Raw genomic sequence first — 16,900 nt, forward strand, 5'->3', positions numbered from 1 at the left:
CTCAACGTTTTATTGTTCTCATGCCCTTGACATATAAAAAATAGTCTTGGAGAAGCCAGTGTTGAATATGGTGGGGAAAATACTAATTTTAAATTTAAAAGGCCATCTTTTGTAGACTGAAATAAAGAGACAGTTTTGAATGACATGAAGAGAATAGGCACATTAAAAAATCCTCTTTAGCAGGAATAAAAGTAAATTCATTATTTTATCAACATTTTAGGGAAGTTAGTGCATAATTATATTTAGAGCACTAGCCTAAGGAAAACTAAGTCAAATAGCACTCATTTAAAGTTTTTTTGTCACAGTTTTATATAATTTTACATTGATTCCAAGTGAAAATACTTATATTTTGAGTCTATCAATTACATAAATATTTTGAGTGTATAAAATAGTTGCTTTAATTTCTTTTTAGTGGAATAAGACATCCAGTGTTTCTTTCTCTATTTGCATAAAATATGCCAAGCTAAGTGTTCTACACATATTTATTGACCCACATACTAGAAGCATTTTGCATGATACCAAATAAACACAATCCTACAAATCTGTATGCAGGAATACAGTTCCATTCAAAAGGGGATATTATCCAAGGCCTTAAGTAGAAAGCTGCCTATTGTTTGTTTTGTTTAATTAGATTCCAAGTTCCCTTTAAATAATCATGAACAAGAACAATAAAAGAAGCAAGTCTCAAACCAATTGAAATTCTTACTGTTCTTGTCTAAAACCAAACATTCTCCCTCCCCAGCCTTTCCACTACCATCACCTCCCACTCTTAGCAATGTAAGATGTGGGGCTGAATTTTAACATTTATGAAGAGACATTTGCTGTTAACTATCACATTCTCACATTGTACTTAATAGAGGACTTCACCTTTTCCTTGATAGAGTTTGCATATTGTGCTTTAAAATTGCATTTTAAAACATTTGCATGCCTTGCAACATGGTAGCTAATTGGGTTAATGATTCTTAGTTGTCAAGAGCAGTTTTAGATGTGGCCCCCTTTCTATTGCATGTATGATTATGTCAAGACTGCTTGGGGGGCAGAAGTAGGCAGCCTTTCATCCAGTGTACCGTGGTGAAGATCTGATCTTTCGAGAGATTGGTTAATTGGACACATGTGCAATGCTCAAGGTGCAATGAAAAGATAAGAGCAGTTAAAGCCTGCAAGGTGGATGAGGTTTTCTTAGGTTCAATTGTGATTATATTTTCACCTCTGCTTTTGCTGGTGTTTTCATGCATTTTATTCTTTTCCTTTAGTCTCAATAGATATTTTTATATCTCTCCATGGAGTTTTCTCAGGCTAGGCTATCTTTTGGTTCTCAATGTCAATATGCTTAGAATAAAATAAACCCTACAGTGTTATCTGTGAGTAGCTGGTTAATAAGAATCTGTGATAATATTATTGGAAAGCGAATTGAAATGTATTTGTATGTATAATGTATGTTTTTCCTCATTATCTAGGTAAACTTTAGACATTCTTACTCATTATCGTGTATATAAAGTAGTATTCTTGAATCCAATCTCTTTATTCCTGCTGGCATTGACATCAACCATGTAATGCTTTGGATACTAAGGTCTACAAACTCCCTCCTTTCTGAATAAAATAATTGAGTAAAGTTATCCAAAAGCAAGCCATGAAAGTTAAAAGACATTGTCAAACTATGGAATGTAACGAAACATTCCATTACATTAGTGGAAGTGCAAAGCTTTTATAAATACAATTCATTAATCAAACATTATGTAAAAGGAGGTACACACTAGTGTACATCCAATGAGGAATATCAAAGTAAACATTATCTTACTTTCCTACTGAATTCTAAATTTGAAATAACTCCTTTCAATATTTCTATATGTCAAATGGTAATTTTTTATCAACTTATCTCTGTAGTAGGGTCAACATTGTGAGAAATCAATAAGGAAGCTGAGACATCAAAGAGAGTCCCTGGTTGGGAAAATTCAGTTTCCCCAAACTAAAGAATAAAAATATACTTTCTGGCCCTTTTAAGAAGTATACTTTCATTCTTTACAAAGTGGGAAAAGAACATTTGATTCATGATTTAATAAATAGGAGGCCAGCATTATTAAACTTTTACATGAGCTATTTTCTTTTTATTTCTTAAAGCATTTATACATCTTGAGTAGAAATAAAATATTTTATTTTTATATATAGTTGAAAATCATTGCTGAAAAATGTGCTTTCAACTATCTCAGAAGACAAAGAGAATATTCTAGTAAGAAATACTATAGTTGACACCCATGATAGTCTAAAACTTGCCCCCAAAGCAATGTCAATTTCAGAAAAATATGCATATTTAGTTATCCAAAATATATGTAACAATATTAAAAGAAGTAACATGGAAGATTAGATGTTCTCAATATTGCACTATCAGATCTGGTTCTAACTGAATGTATATCTGTATTTTAAATTTATAAAATATATTGCTGGTATCTGCTTGTGTTTTCAAATAACTAGATCAAAATCAAAATCTCAAAATGAGCAATGATACATTGGAATGGCTTAATGAAAAACACATTTTGTCTTATCCTCAATTAACTGTGCAACTAGCATCTATTGAAACATAAATTAATTGGAATTATTAAATATTTCTTGATTTGGTTTCTGATTTTATTCCTTCATTCAGTAAATATTATTGAGCTTGTTCTACATTCATGGCCTGTAACTGCTGGAGAAGACAGACAAGGACTTGTCTTCAAGGGGCCATGCAGTCATTCTAATGTGATAAAGAGATATTTGGCAAACAATTACTCAATAAACTAATCGAAAGTGTGCTAAATATTATGTGAGAAACATGCATGGTGATTTGAAAGTATGTAAGAAGGGAACTCTCCCTAATTTGATGTCAATAAAACATGAATCATTTTTGAAGCAACTATCATCCACTTTTATTTTAGAATAAACTTAGAAGCAAGCCAGGATTTTTGCTAAAATTTGGTTTGTAAGAGTTTAATGTCTTCACCAGTCTTATTATCTTATTGAGGGTAATTTTTGGGGTAAATTTCAGACTTAAGAGTTAAGTGTATAGTGTAGTTCTGTTTCATAGTTGGGTTTTAGAAAAAAATGGTTATTTTTGGTATACATTTTCCTTACTTGGCAATAGCACACAAACTCGAAGTCAATTCACATTTTGCATACTCAGATTTTTGTAACAGAATATTAATTTTCATTAATTATTTAAAACATACCCAATAATAATAGTGCAACCTACCTAAAATGTACAATTAAGCATTTTTAATTGTCAACTTTGTAAGTATGCTATAAAAAATCTTTTGTTTTAACTAAAGACAATTTCTTTATAGCCCCAATCTGATAATCAGTCTAATTTCATAATTAATATCAAGGATTGGCAAACAATAATATATCAAGAAGTTCTCCTGAATTACATCTGGGATTTAGACTGTGAGTTATTGTAAGACACTTACATTTTGAAATTCAGACTTAATGGCATATTGTTTACGCCTAACTTAAGGGTCTAATATAAATAAGTTTTTATACACTGTGTTCAAGGTGGAAAATAAGGATTACTGTTTTATCCAAGCACAGAGTGGAAAGAGAATAAATACAAAAGAGGTGGTGATTAATTCTAAAATTTTATATGTATTACAAGGTTCCTTTATTGAAAATTGTCCTACATTCTGTGATTCCCAAACTAAATATTTGGAAAAACTCTAAGAAAGCATCACCAGATTTGTGAAAAAATATATATACATATATTTTGACAAATTAAAAATAAGATTAAAATATCATCAAGTATTGCATGTTGACAGATGCAACAAATCCACTGGGTTTACAAAGTTCTGACATCAACACTTTGGGAAAACTATTTCCCTAAATGTATTGTAAGTCCTTATAATTATTTACATATGAACTTTCTAAAGTAATGATATAGGTATGCTGAATATCCAATATTTATTTCCATGCAATGATGATTAGTTAGCATGTTTACAGTAAGTCTCTTTTGTATTTACAAATCCATTATGCCATTTGTAAGTAAGATAGTATCATCAAATTTTAAACATCTTTCTGGTTAAACAAATTAAATGTTTAGATTAAATATGATAAGCACATTCTTCATATTTCATTATTTGTAGACTAACAATTGTTTTGTGCAGAAGAAAGTATCTAAGGCTCAAGCCCTGAAATATAAGATAAATCATAAGACTGAAAGTCAGAAGAATCAGAATCTATCCACAATGGCTTTGTTATTCGTTAAATATTTGAACTTGGCAAATCACTTTCCCTTCTCTCCTCTAGTTTTTCTTATCCACAGAGTGAATCCCTGAGCCTATTTCAGTGGTTTTCACTTTTCCACAGCAGAAGCCTCTTGCAGACAAATCTTATGCATAATCTCCATATGAATAAAAATAAATAATAAAAATAGAGCTTTTCTTACAGGAGCAGCAATGAAAGAGGGAGCAGGAGTGTGCAGTGGGGGTGCTAGAGCCCAACCTACGTGCTAGCCCTCACCTTCCCACATACCTTTGAAATGGCTCTAGGGCACATCAAACAATTCCTCAAATTCGTGGAACACATTTTGAAAATAATGTAATCATGTGGTCTGTAATTTTCCTTATAATTCCAAAATAATATAGTTGTCAATTTTGCAAATTGATATTTGTTACAGAATTGAAAATCATATCATCTACCTTAGAAAAAGATATATGCAAATATAAGGTTTAAATCTATTCTAAGCAGGATTCTAAGGAAAAAAGCCCACATTTCATACTTAAACCACTGATTTAAGAATCTCGTAAAACAGCTCTATAATACCAAATAGTTCATATTTAAGAAATGAATAAATTGATAAAACACCACATAACCCCTCAATGTTCAAAAAAAATGCAATAATCTTTTAGTTGCATTTAAATTCCCTTACCCATCTCTATACCTCACTGGGGAAATGAGAAAAAATAATTTTTTTTGTAAATATGAAGGCAAAATGTGCTTAAATAATTATCACTCCCCAGCTTTGGTAACCAGAAAGGGAAATGAGAAAAAATAATTTTTTTTGTAAATATGAAGGCAAAATGTGCTTAAATAATTATCACTTCCCAGCTTTGGTAACCAGAAAGTGAATAACACTTTAAGTTCTATCAGCACACATAATAGTCAACTATTAGACCCTTGCAGTCATAGTCTATGGAAATAAAAAATTAGGTAGAAGAGAGCAAGTTCTACAAAATAGTTAATTGCCCAGGAAAAGAAAATCCTACAAGAGAAGGTCTTCACATGGGGCCATTTTCTTTGCCAGTTACTGAAATGGATTTGATGGTTGGTGAGGCAGGAGTAATGGGTTTTCACCGTGACTAATTTCTGATGTCCTTTATGAGCAAGGATTTCTAACTACCTAAAATAAGGAAATGAATAAAAGCAAACTTTTAGTAATCCCTGAAGGACCCAAAGTGAAATTGTCACAGCAGTTACCTTATATAGACTCTGTGACACAGTTCCCCTTTCGCAAAAATACTTAGTACAGATCATTACTTTCCAACTTTCGCGTTTAGAGACCTACTTTATAACACTTCGGGGAAGTTAATGTACTAGGTCTTGAAAGGCCTTTCTGGAATGTGAAGTAACTTGTAGTTCTCTTGAACTAGCAATGTTAACACCTGTGTTGTTTCGCAGGTCCGTGGGGCCGATGCATGGGAGACGAATGCGGTCTAGGAGGCATCCAAACCAGGGCCGTGTGGTGTGCTCACGTGGAGGGGTGGACGACCTTGCACACCAACTGTAAGCAGGCCGAAAGACCCAGTAACCAGCAAAATTGTTTCAAAGTTTGTGACTGGCACAAAGAGTTGTATGACTGGAGGCTGGGACCCTGGAATCAGTGTCAGCCGGTGATTTCAAAAAGCCTAGAGAAACCCCTGGAGTGCGTTAAGGGGGAAGAAGGCATTCAGGTGAGAGAGATCACGTGCATCCAGAAGGACAAAGACATTCCCGCGGAGGACATCATCTGTGAGTACTTTGAGCCCAAGCCTCTCCTGGAGCAGGCTTGCCTCATCCCGTGCCAGCAAGACTGCATCGTGTCTGAGTTCTCCGCCTGGTCGGAGTGCTCCAAGACCTGCGGCAGCGGGCTCCAGCACCGGACCCGCCACGTCGTGGCGCCCCCGCAGTTCGGGGGCTCGGGCTGTCCCAACCTGACGGAGTTTCAGGTGTGCCAGTCGGGTCCGTGCGAAGCTGAAGAGCTCATGTACAGCCTGCACGTGGGGCCCTGGAGCACGTGTTCAGTGCCCCACTCGCGACAAGCCAGACAAGCGAGGAGACGTGGGAAGAATAAAGAACGGGAAAAAGACCGCGGCAAAGGAGTAAAGGATCCAGAGGCCCGTGAACTTATTAAGAAAAAGAGAAACAGAAACAGACAGAACCGACAGGAGAACAAATACTGGGACATCCAGATTGGATATCAGACGAGGGAGGTGACGTGTACGAACAAGACGGGGAAAGCTGCTGATATGAGGTAACGTTTTATTACCACTAACTGTAAGTGTCTTTCTGCCAGGACCATGTGTACTAACTCCTGGAGTACACAGTGCACAACCTGGGACAAGCTACCCCAAATTTAAGATTTCTGAGCTTGTGTGGGTTTCTTGTTGGTGTTTATACTGTTAATGTTTGGGCCCTATACTACTGGAGTTAAATTTAATTTTCCTTTCAAAGTCTAGAGAGCATGAGGGATTCTCCATGAGAAATATTGCTCCTTCTCCGTGAGATCATGCAGTTTTCTCCTATAATGGGGGGAAAAAAATTCTTAGAGGCTGGAGTATTGGGATTTTGAATTCAAATACTTTAGTGAGTTAATAGAATAAGACACACTTGTAATCTCTCCAAGTTTATAGCATTTTCAGAATTACCCTATAAACAAAATCTGCTGTAAACAACATCCTAGGGAGCTATACCTAAGAATAATTTTCTTGCGCATTTTATATAATGGAATAACTCCCTCCAGAGAAGAAAATGGGAATCAGCAGAAAGTAAGGTAAGTGGAGGATATTTAATCATGAGTATCCTAGTTTAGAAAACATGTAATTAATTGGCTGCATTTTCTAGACAGAAATTATTTGGCAAAATATCTTTGGGTAGATAATGTCAATATTATGAAAGACTATCTTGTATGATTTATTTGTTGTGAAAATAGTATTCATTGAGGATTATCTAAAGGACATGTTCTCTGGATATTCTAAATTTTGCTCTTGGATAAACCAGACCATCTGGGAGTGGCTTATCTGGATCATTTGCATAATTGCTTTTTCTGAAATATTTATGTAGTTATGATTTGAACTGAACTGAGAAATTATAGTAACATCACTCAGAAATTTATATCATATTTATTGTAGAAATGACATTGAGAGTGTCATCTACTCCATCATGCAGTCTGTTTTCTTGATTAAAACATATAATTTAAATTTCGCTGAATCGGCCCGTGTGCTTCTGGTGAGCAGATGGATTGTTTTTCTTATGGTCACTGGAATTATTGTTGCAGATCACATTTTCCTGTTTACTTTGGCTGTTAGGAACCTAAATAGGACTGTGTGGAATGCATGTTGTTTATTAATACATCCCACTAGCATTATCTTTTTTCTCACCCTCATTATTTTTTCTTCATTCTTTCTTGTCAAATGATTTTTGCTATGTATGCATTTTGAAATTTGGTATAATGCCTTTTTGGAACATGATATAGTTTAAGTAAATGAGTAAATAAAGCAAACAATTCATCTGTCTAAGGTGACTTTCTCTCATCATAGCATTGTTCTAGTTGCTATTTTTAGGATATTTATCATTCTCTCCCCTCTTTGTACTCATCCAATTGTATTTTATTTCAGCTGTACAGTGATTTGCTCTTTCTGCATTCTGGTCCCATCATTCCATTTCCCCAGGCCTTGCTAATGACTATCTGTTCTGCCATCGTTCTCCAGGTTCCCTACAACTCCTTAAGACTGTGTGTGTGTGTGTGTGTGTGTGTGTTTATGTGTATATGTGTATGTGTGATTCTGTGACATGTGCGTTTTCAACCCAATCTCCACTTTGTTCTTTGCTAAGTATCCTTATTCTGGTAATTTCATGATCTCTTTTCCTGAAATATTAGTTATATTAGTTACTTGGCTCCTATCAAGTAGTTGAATGAGCCTCCAAGGCAACTTGAGTTTTCTTCTGCTGTCACTGGATTAGCATTCTGTAGACATTTAATTTAATGTTGACTACTCAATTAAAATTGTAATTAAGATAGTAGCTACCATTGCACAGAGCCTAATATTCCCATCCAATTGTTGGAATTAAGCAAATATATTTAAAAATGTGCAGATTATTAGGTTGTTGCAAAAGTAATTGCAGGTTTGGACTATGAGTTTTAAATCATTATAACTAGGCTCAAACATGTCTTTAATAATCAAAATAGGAACAATTACAATCAATACATTTTTGCCAACAAGAAATAAGTTTGTTTATTCCTGTAGTGTACAAATCCATGCTTTGGGATTCTGTGAACTCTTGGAAAGCACTTTCTGCATCCTGCTGGTTGTGGAAGCGTTTTCCCTGAAAACAGTTGTCCAGATGCTTCAAGAAGTGGTAGTTGGTTGGCGAGAGGTCAAATGAATATGGCGATTGAGGCAAAACTTGGTAGCCCAATGCATTCAACTTTTGAAGTGTTGGTTGTGCGACGTGCAGTTGGAGGTTGTCATGGAGAAGAATCAGGCCCTTTCTGTTGAGGTTTTCAGTATATCTCAGGCATTGCAGTTTTCAGTATATCTAATCCATTTGCTGAACATACTTCTCAGTTGTAATGGTTTTGCAGGGATTCAGAAAGCTGTAGTGGATCAGACTGGCAGCAGACCACCAAACAGTGACCATGACCTTTTTTGGTGCAAGTCGTGCTTTGGAGCTTCTTCTCCGCCCAACCACAAGCTGGTCATCGCCAGTTGTTGTATAAAATCCACTGTTCATCACACATCACATTCCGATTGAGAAATGGTTCACTGTTGCTGTGTGCAAGAAGAGAAGACGGCACTTCAAAATGTTGATTTTTTAAATTTTCTGTCAGCTCGTGAGGCACCCACTTACTGAGCTTTTTTACCTTTCCAATTTGCTTCAAATACCAAATGATGGTAGAATGGCTGCCTTTGTGTTCTTCGGCAACTTCACATGCAGTTGTAAGAGGATCAGCCTCGATGATTACTCTCAATTGGTCATTGTCAACTTCCGATGGCCAGCCACTGCACTCATCTTCAAGGCTCTTCTTGCAAAACTTCTTGAACCACCACTGCACTATACATTCATTAGCACTTCCTGGGCCAAATGTGTTGTTGATGTTTGGAGTTGTCTCTGTGGCTTTACAACCTATTTTGAACTTGAAAAAGGAAATCACTCGAATTTGTTTTTTGTCTAACATCATTTCCATAGTCTAAAATAGATATAAAACATAATGTGTAATATAATATAATGTAATAATATAATATGTAAAATATATAAAACAGCAAGTAATAAGTCATTAGTAAAAAAAACATGAAGGGAGAAATGGGCATTAAATTGATGTATAACATAACAACATTTATTTAAGAATGTATTCCACTATCGAAGGGCAAATTTCAACAATGCTAAAACTCCAATTACCTTTACACCAACCTAAATATTTGTCAGGTGCTTACATCCCACTAGAAGTATCATATATAACTACTCTAATCAAAATAGTTGCATGTATGGTTTGACTTCTTAAAGTATGGATTAAACTTAATGTAAAACAATTAAATTGGTTATTAATATTTTCTTATATATGAATTAGCATATATGATTAAGAAAGTTAAAGTCTTGTGAAGAAGAGACAAAAAATCAGGTGTTTTGACCTACTTTGCCCAAATATTGCTCCATGATATTAGCAAACTCAATGAAGTGAAGAATGAATCAATTGCATCACCAAAGCACAGGGCCACAAATCAAGAACTTCATTAAATTTAAAATATTTTATCTTCAGAAGCTACTTTATTATGTAAGAGGATAAAAACTATTTACTAAGGCTCAAAAAAGTCTTATTATAGCAAGTGTATTTAGTGAAATAAACCTAAGAATCTTTGGAAATCAATTCAGAGGCACATAAAAATAATTTTAGCAGAGGTACTGCTTAAGTATCCAAGTTAAAGATGATAGATCTTCCCTGCTTTCTTATTTCAAACAGACCAAAATCAATAAGAATGAAAAACACAAGCAAAAGTCCATTTTTTATGACAATAGGAAATGGTCACAGTCCCAAACCATAACTGATAACAGAAATTTGGTCAATGTGGTGAAATTAGACCTATCTAAGTAAGTAAACTTAGAGGGGCATTACGTCCTGTCAGCTTTCATGAACACTCAAACTGAGCTTTCTTGGGGGCCACATCAGTGACACCTGCTGAGTATGGCATGGTCTGTGTCTGTGGAAAGGGCTGCAGAAGCACACTTGAGTCCCGTTTGAAATCAGAATAGCACAATAGGCAGGACTGAAAGAGGAAACCCAGCGTGCCGTTATTGGCAACAAAAGCCTATCAGTTTGACAGATTGAAGGATGAAAGTTTTGACAACCAGTGGGAGAGAATTCTAAATCACTACACACACACCAGGACACGGAAGGCTTCCCTGTGAACCAGTGACTTCCAGCCAGGCTTCAGTAGAGTCTTAAGGCCAAGAGTTTGTAGGAAAATATGCCAAACATTTCTCTAGGAAACCAAAAATATTAAAGGAAAAATGGTTTTCTGAACCCAAAAGAGAAAGAATTTCAATATTCAACAAAGAGATAAGAAAATGCAATGAGTTTAAGAGTGATCTGACAGAGCTCAGAAAAGAAATGGAGGGGAATTAGAAAAATGATACCAGAAATATAATTCACATTAAAAGAACAAAAAGTGGAAAAATAATTGGTAGTAGGAAGGGTAAGTGATATAGAGAACAGTTTGAGAACATCAAGTAAACTAATTTTTCAAAGAGACAATGGATATGGAAACAAACAAAGAAGATTACTATATGAAAGTCTGATGTTTCTGAAGAAAGAACCAAAAAAATTTAAAAAAACAAAACAAAACAGAATACAAAGATAAGACTTTCCTGACATTAAGGAAGACTTTAATCCCCACATTGAAATTGTGCAGGGCCAATATTATGCTAGAAGTTGTTGAAATAATGAACTGATAGAAGATCAGTTTTTATAGAGATCAATTTTTATAGAGAGAGATAGCCAAAGAGACATAAAACTGAAAGCCAGCACAATGCTCAACTGTGCAGCATTGGAAGCGTCCCCTTTAAAGTTAAAAAAATGAGACAAGACAGCACATTAGCTCCACTGTTAGTTAACATGGATCTATTACGTAGTAGTCAATTTACCTGAGAAGAGACAGAAAAGAATATTGGAAAGCAGGTGTCAAAATCAAGATTTTTTCCCCCCCAGATGTTCTGATTATCTACTGGAAAACAATAGAATCAATTGAAAATATAAGCAATAAAAAAATTCAGTGAGGTAGAGGAACACAAAGATAATATTAAAAAATTAATATGTTCCCTTGATGCAAACAATAATAAGTTGAATATTAATATTATAATTGGAAAAAAGATTACAATATCTCGTTTATAATAGTAAACAAACAAAACAAAACAAAAATATGTAAATAAGCTTAATTATAAAAGTTCTGCACTTAATACCAGACTTGGAAAAGTAGATAAACATGTAGATGTATGCTTGTCTAGAGCACTTAGTAAGTATAGTGATTTTTACCTACATTGCTACTGTAAAGTTTAGAAGGGAAAAATAAACATATAAAAAAAGCCAGGAAAATACTGAAAAATAAAAAGAGAGAGGAAGGACTAAATTCACAAAATAATTAAATGCATTATATAACAAATTATACAAATAGATTAGGTACAGTGAACCTTATTCTCATCATTTACAGAAAATTTTGTATCAGTGTAGGGAACTGTTTGCCAGTTAAGTTCCCAGATGGCAGCCAAGGACCAACCCTCCGAGCAGGCCTTTCCAAGGACAGAAGTCTCAGCCTGCAGTATTAACTCATTTATGAATGTTAAATAAAATTTGTAGGAGGCCATTGGTCTGCACTGAGCTCCTGCATGAGGCTCCAGCAGACCAAACTAAAATGGAATTACTTGTGCTAAAATTCCATGTCACTAAACTGAAACTAAGTTGTTTATATGACCTTCTGAGAAATCAGGAGAGAGAGATAATAGCCAAATCCACAAACAGGCCAGTTCTACACAGCGTGATAAGTAAGTTCCCTCTGCTTTGATCTTTACAAGAAAGGTAAGTCTGAAATGACCAATCCAAGTTTTGTTTTCTGTTTCTGCTTTCTTCAGCCCTTTTCTGTCTATAAAACTAAACTCCTCTTCCCATCTCATATGAACACTCATTCTATTTTATGGAATGAAGTGTTGCCCAATTCTGGAATAGCAAAGAAAGCCGATTTAGCTAAATTTGTTTTATGACACATGGAATATCATGCAGTTATTACCAAATGAGGTATGTGACTTCTAATTAAACATGAGGGAGTAAAGGCAGTTTTACTCCACTCCCCTGCCTTGAAATCAACCAGAAACACCAACAAGGGAAGTAAACACTTCTAGTAAAAAAAAAAAAAAGGAAAATGGAAAAATGAAAAAGAAATTGTCCACATGATAAATCTGGGTCTCAAGGCTGAAGGAAGCCAGGACCTGAAGCATGAAAGAGACTTCCCTAAAGTAACCAGTGACACAATCCCGGGCAGTCCCTCTAAGGATCTTTTTACTGAATTATCACAATCTGTGAGCAAAGGGGCTATGGGGAAGGTACCTTAGGAGCCAGTTTCCCACCCCAGGATCACAGGGGAAATGTAGCTGGTGGAGAAATTAAGTGGAAAAGTTACTTTTCTGGTTTTCTGGCTGAGGGTAGCTGTCAAAGGAAGAGCAGAAAGCCATCTCCAGATTGCAACAGGTGCAGTCTGCCATCTGGGCTTTGCTGTGCACCACCCCCACCTCTGGAATGCTTTACCTGGCCAGCACACCTCCTCCTAAAATAAAAGAGCCGAATCTGAATATCATATCAAAGGCACAACACATTTCAGGAACAAGGGTGAAATCTGCTCTAAGTAATACAAGAAACATTTAGTGGCTGTAGTGCCTACTATTGAAAATATCTTCCATTTGAACGCACCTTGTTTTGTTGAATTGTCTGACAAAGGCAATTAGTAATAATTTCAGTGGAGGCATTGCCAAGAAGTGTGGGAAATTCAGCCCAGTAAATTCCTGAGGGAATAAGACAGAATTAGGATTTAAAACAGATTTCTTTTGGCTAAGCTAAAAAACAGTAGACCTATCCAACTTCTAGGTAACTCCATAAAGCACATACTTCAGGCATAAATACAGAAGGATAAAAATAACTGGGTAAAACATGAAGAAGGGAATAATCTAATAACCCTTAGAAATCACATTGACTTACTTTTCTCTCATTTCTGTTATCAGCTTCATTTTTTCTTTTAATTCTCTGTATAAATTCAGCCTTAGCATTTCAGACTGTAATGAGTAATACTTCTTAAAGTGGCTTTCTGATTTTTTCCCTAAACTCAGACGTTTCTGACACACCCTACCATCTTCAAAATAAAAACTGCTGAACAGAAAATTGCATTTCTTAATAATATAACACAGTCAATTTCTTTATGCCTGATTCTTATTTTACTTTAGAATGCTAGTTAACTACTCCAACCTTCTGTTTGAGGATTGTTCTCCAGAATAGTGATATAAAGCTACTAGCTTTACAATAAGTCTAAAAACTGGCTGAATCAACAACAGAAGAATTTGAGTGATGAACAATTAGGACAAAAAGTACTAAGAATTGAGAAACCTATGCACTCGTGGCTACACAGTGTCAAACAAGTCATTTAAACTTTCTGGGACTCACTTTTCTCCTGTAAGCCTTATGTGTGATGGTGTGGGCAGTGGTGATGGAGAGAAGGAGGGAGCTGAAAAACTCTAAAAGAGGTCCAGATTTTGTGATTTTAGTGGCTGATAACCATACCCCAAATTGTGAACATAAAATCCCATATATTAGTATTTTTCTTGGCAGAAAGTTGATTTTCAACATACTCCACAATCAGTTCATACTGAAACCGCAGGGCAAATGTATATATGCAGTGCATATAGAATAAGGCAGCTCTCAGCAGTCCTGAGACTAACTGCAAGGTTTTCACTCAGTTGATGTGCTATGTGGTGGCTGAGGGCCTGTTCCCACTCTATGATTTTGTGAATCAGTGAAACTGCAAAGCTAATCCCACCCTTACCAAAAAGAAGGGGGAAAATTGCCTGCTGTTTAAAGTAACACAGATTCCTTTTAGGTTATTCAGAATCCATTTATAAAATTCCTATTTCCAAATAGCAGGCTTTTAGATTTTTAAAACTTTCTGTAATATCCAAAGTGTCAATTTGCCTGCCGGATACAAATCGTCATTTCTCTCAAGCTTGCCTCAGCTAGCTGTTGGCCACCCCTGATTGAACAAGTAGAGTCAATATGCTCGCACTCTGTGGTAGATGGTAGGTGGCTAAAAAGAAAATCTTTACTTCTCCCAGAATGTAGAGCTGACTGGGCAGTGTGTTATGTGTGACCTCAGAGGTCCACTCTCAAGCCTTCCCAATCCTGCTTATGTGTCTGGAGGCTGACCTCTGAGCAATACGTTCCTAAGACTTCCCAGTCTTCTTTCTGGTTGGATTCTATTAATACGAGTGGAGAAAGCAGCAACGTATCAGAAAGTGAAAAGCGAATGTTCCTGTCTGTTTGTGGCTGAGTTCCTCTAACAAAGGCTACTGCCCTGTCCAGGAGCCCTCTCCTCAGCTCCAGATCTGCCTCAGCTTCTAGTCCCTTTATCATCCCCTCAGGGTGATAATTTTTCAGTAGTTGCTAGCCCCAGGGTGCTTCACCATTCCTTGGTGATTTTCCTTAACACTGCCCACAATTTTCTTAATAATCCTTTTACTAAACTCTTCTGAATTAACCCATATGAATTTATAATGTTTTCTGTTGGTCCTGACTGATATATACTAGCTATAGTAGAGTAGTGTCAGAACCAAAGAAGTGCTTTTAAGTCATTGTTAATTTACTTATTAATTAATTTACTATGTATGTATGTATGTATTTATTTATTTACTTGTTCATTCAATAAAGTGAAAGACATCAAGACAGTCAGGGTGCTGGAATATACAGACAAAAAAAGTAAGACCTATTTTTTCAATTAAGGAAAGGATGCTGCAAAAAAAAGCAATAAAATATTAGAGGTGCTATCTTATGTTGAGAGAGAGGAGAGAGAGAAAAAGCATGCACGAGCATGCAAGTGACAACTGAGGTAGTGAGTTATTTCTGGAGGGAGGTGGATAGGATTGGGAATGGCCTCCTAGAGGAAATGCTGCTGGAGTTAAGGATTAGGTCAAGAAGGGTGATGGAAGAATATGGGAACAGCAAAAGCAAAGGAACTGAGACTTGCAGCAGTAATGGTTTGTTGTGCAAGGATCTTGTACCTGTGAGTTGTTCACACCTCTGGAGGTTAGTTTATAAGGAGAGGAGGAGTTAGCCTAGAAGAGAAATGACAGAAACCTATAAAAGTCTGGAAGGGCAAGGACTTTATATCCTGTTGGTCCAAACATCTCCACATTTATTCGTAACAGGGTTTTGAGCACACCCCAATATATGTATATTTATTTATTTATAAATTATATAACGCACTACTAAAGTATATTGTATACATTTTAAACATCAGAATAATTAAAACTTTAAGGTAAATAAGGGAACAGTATTTAGCTAATCATTATGGCTTCATATTATCTTTAGCTCATCATAAGGCAAATGATTCATGAAGAGGCACATTACTAGTAAGAGTAGTTTTTAATTTATTTTATATACAGTGTATTTGTTTTATAAATACATATATTTTTTATTTTATTATATTCACAAAATAAACTCTTATGTAAATCAGTGAAAGGGAAGCACATACATTTTCATGCTTCTACCAAAAATGTTCATATGCATTTCAAAATACTGGAGCAACTGGACAAGCAGAACAAATGCCAGTAACTCTGTGTATTCTTCACTAAACCAAATTGGGATCCAAGATAGCTGCTCTGGTCAAAATTATATCAATAAATCAGAAGAAACTTGACTTCCACTTTCTTTTTTAATTCTCATTTGACATCCCTCATTAACCATGACATTTTTCTCTTCAAACTTATGATTGAATTTATGCATACCTCCTATCCTATGTTTACTTATTGCCCAGATTTATTTCTATGTCTTTTGTGCTTTTCCTCAACTTAATTTCATTTCTTGAAAGTAAAGGAACTATTCCATTAAAGAAAACTAAATAGTGTAATCATATTATATCAGGTCCAAAATTGTATTAAAAATTTAATTTTATTAAATATTAAAAGTTTTCTCAGAATTTATGATATGTTATGTCAGAATATATTAATATATCAACACATACCTATATATACACATTTATAATCTATGTTATAAAAATAGGTAAATGGCAGATAAACTATTTCATGAAAGAAAGACACAATATTAACTTTTATGGCCTCCATTCAACTAAACTAATGCCTAGCATATCATCAGCTCCCAGTAAATGTTTATTAAAGTATTGAAATTTAAGGGAATCTTTCTGTTTTAAAACTTGAGTCTTTTACTGTATAATAGGGAGTCCACGGAAGCCAATGGGAAAAGGAAAACTTCTAAGGTTATGAAGAAAATAACCAAAACAATATTCTTAAAAGATATGTTATATTCAATCAAGAGACTATATATTTATACTGACTCTACACAAGAGACATCATTTAGAACACATTTCAATATTATTTTGCCTGGTTAACATTACACAATTGCTGTTGCATAGTTAAAAGT

The 16,900-nt window shown here is 35.1% G+C and overlaps 1 protein-coding gene across 1 annotated transcript in view; it reads left to right on the forward strand.

Annotated features, from left to right (window-relative positions):
• THSD7A (thrombospondin type 1 domain containing 7A) overlaps positions 1 to 16,900 on the forward strand; it is a 400,790-nt gene that overhangs the window by 173,973 nt on the left and 209,917 nt on the right. The window contains exon 2 of the mRNA XM_069462088.1: positions 5,641 to 6,472. Within this exon, the coding sequence (XP_069318189.1) occupies positions 5,641 to 6,472 (832 nt within the window). The remainder of the gene's footprint in view (positions 1 to 5,640; positions 6,473 to 16,900) is intronic.

The sequence above is a fragment of the Eulemur rufifrons genome, chromosome 29, assembly GCF_041146395.1.
Source record: "Eulemur rufifrons isolate Redbay chromosome 29, OSU_ERuf_1, whole genome shotgun sequence".
NCBI classification, from domain to species: Eukaryota; Metazoa; Chordata; class Mammalia; order Primates; family Lemuridae; genus Eulemur; species Eulemur rufifrons.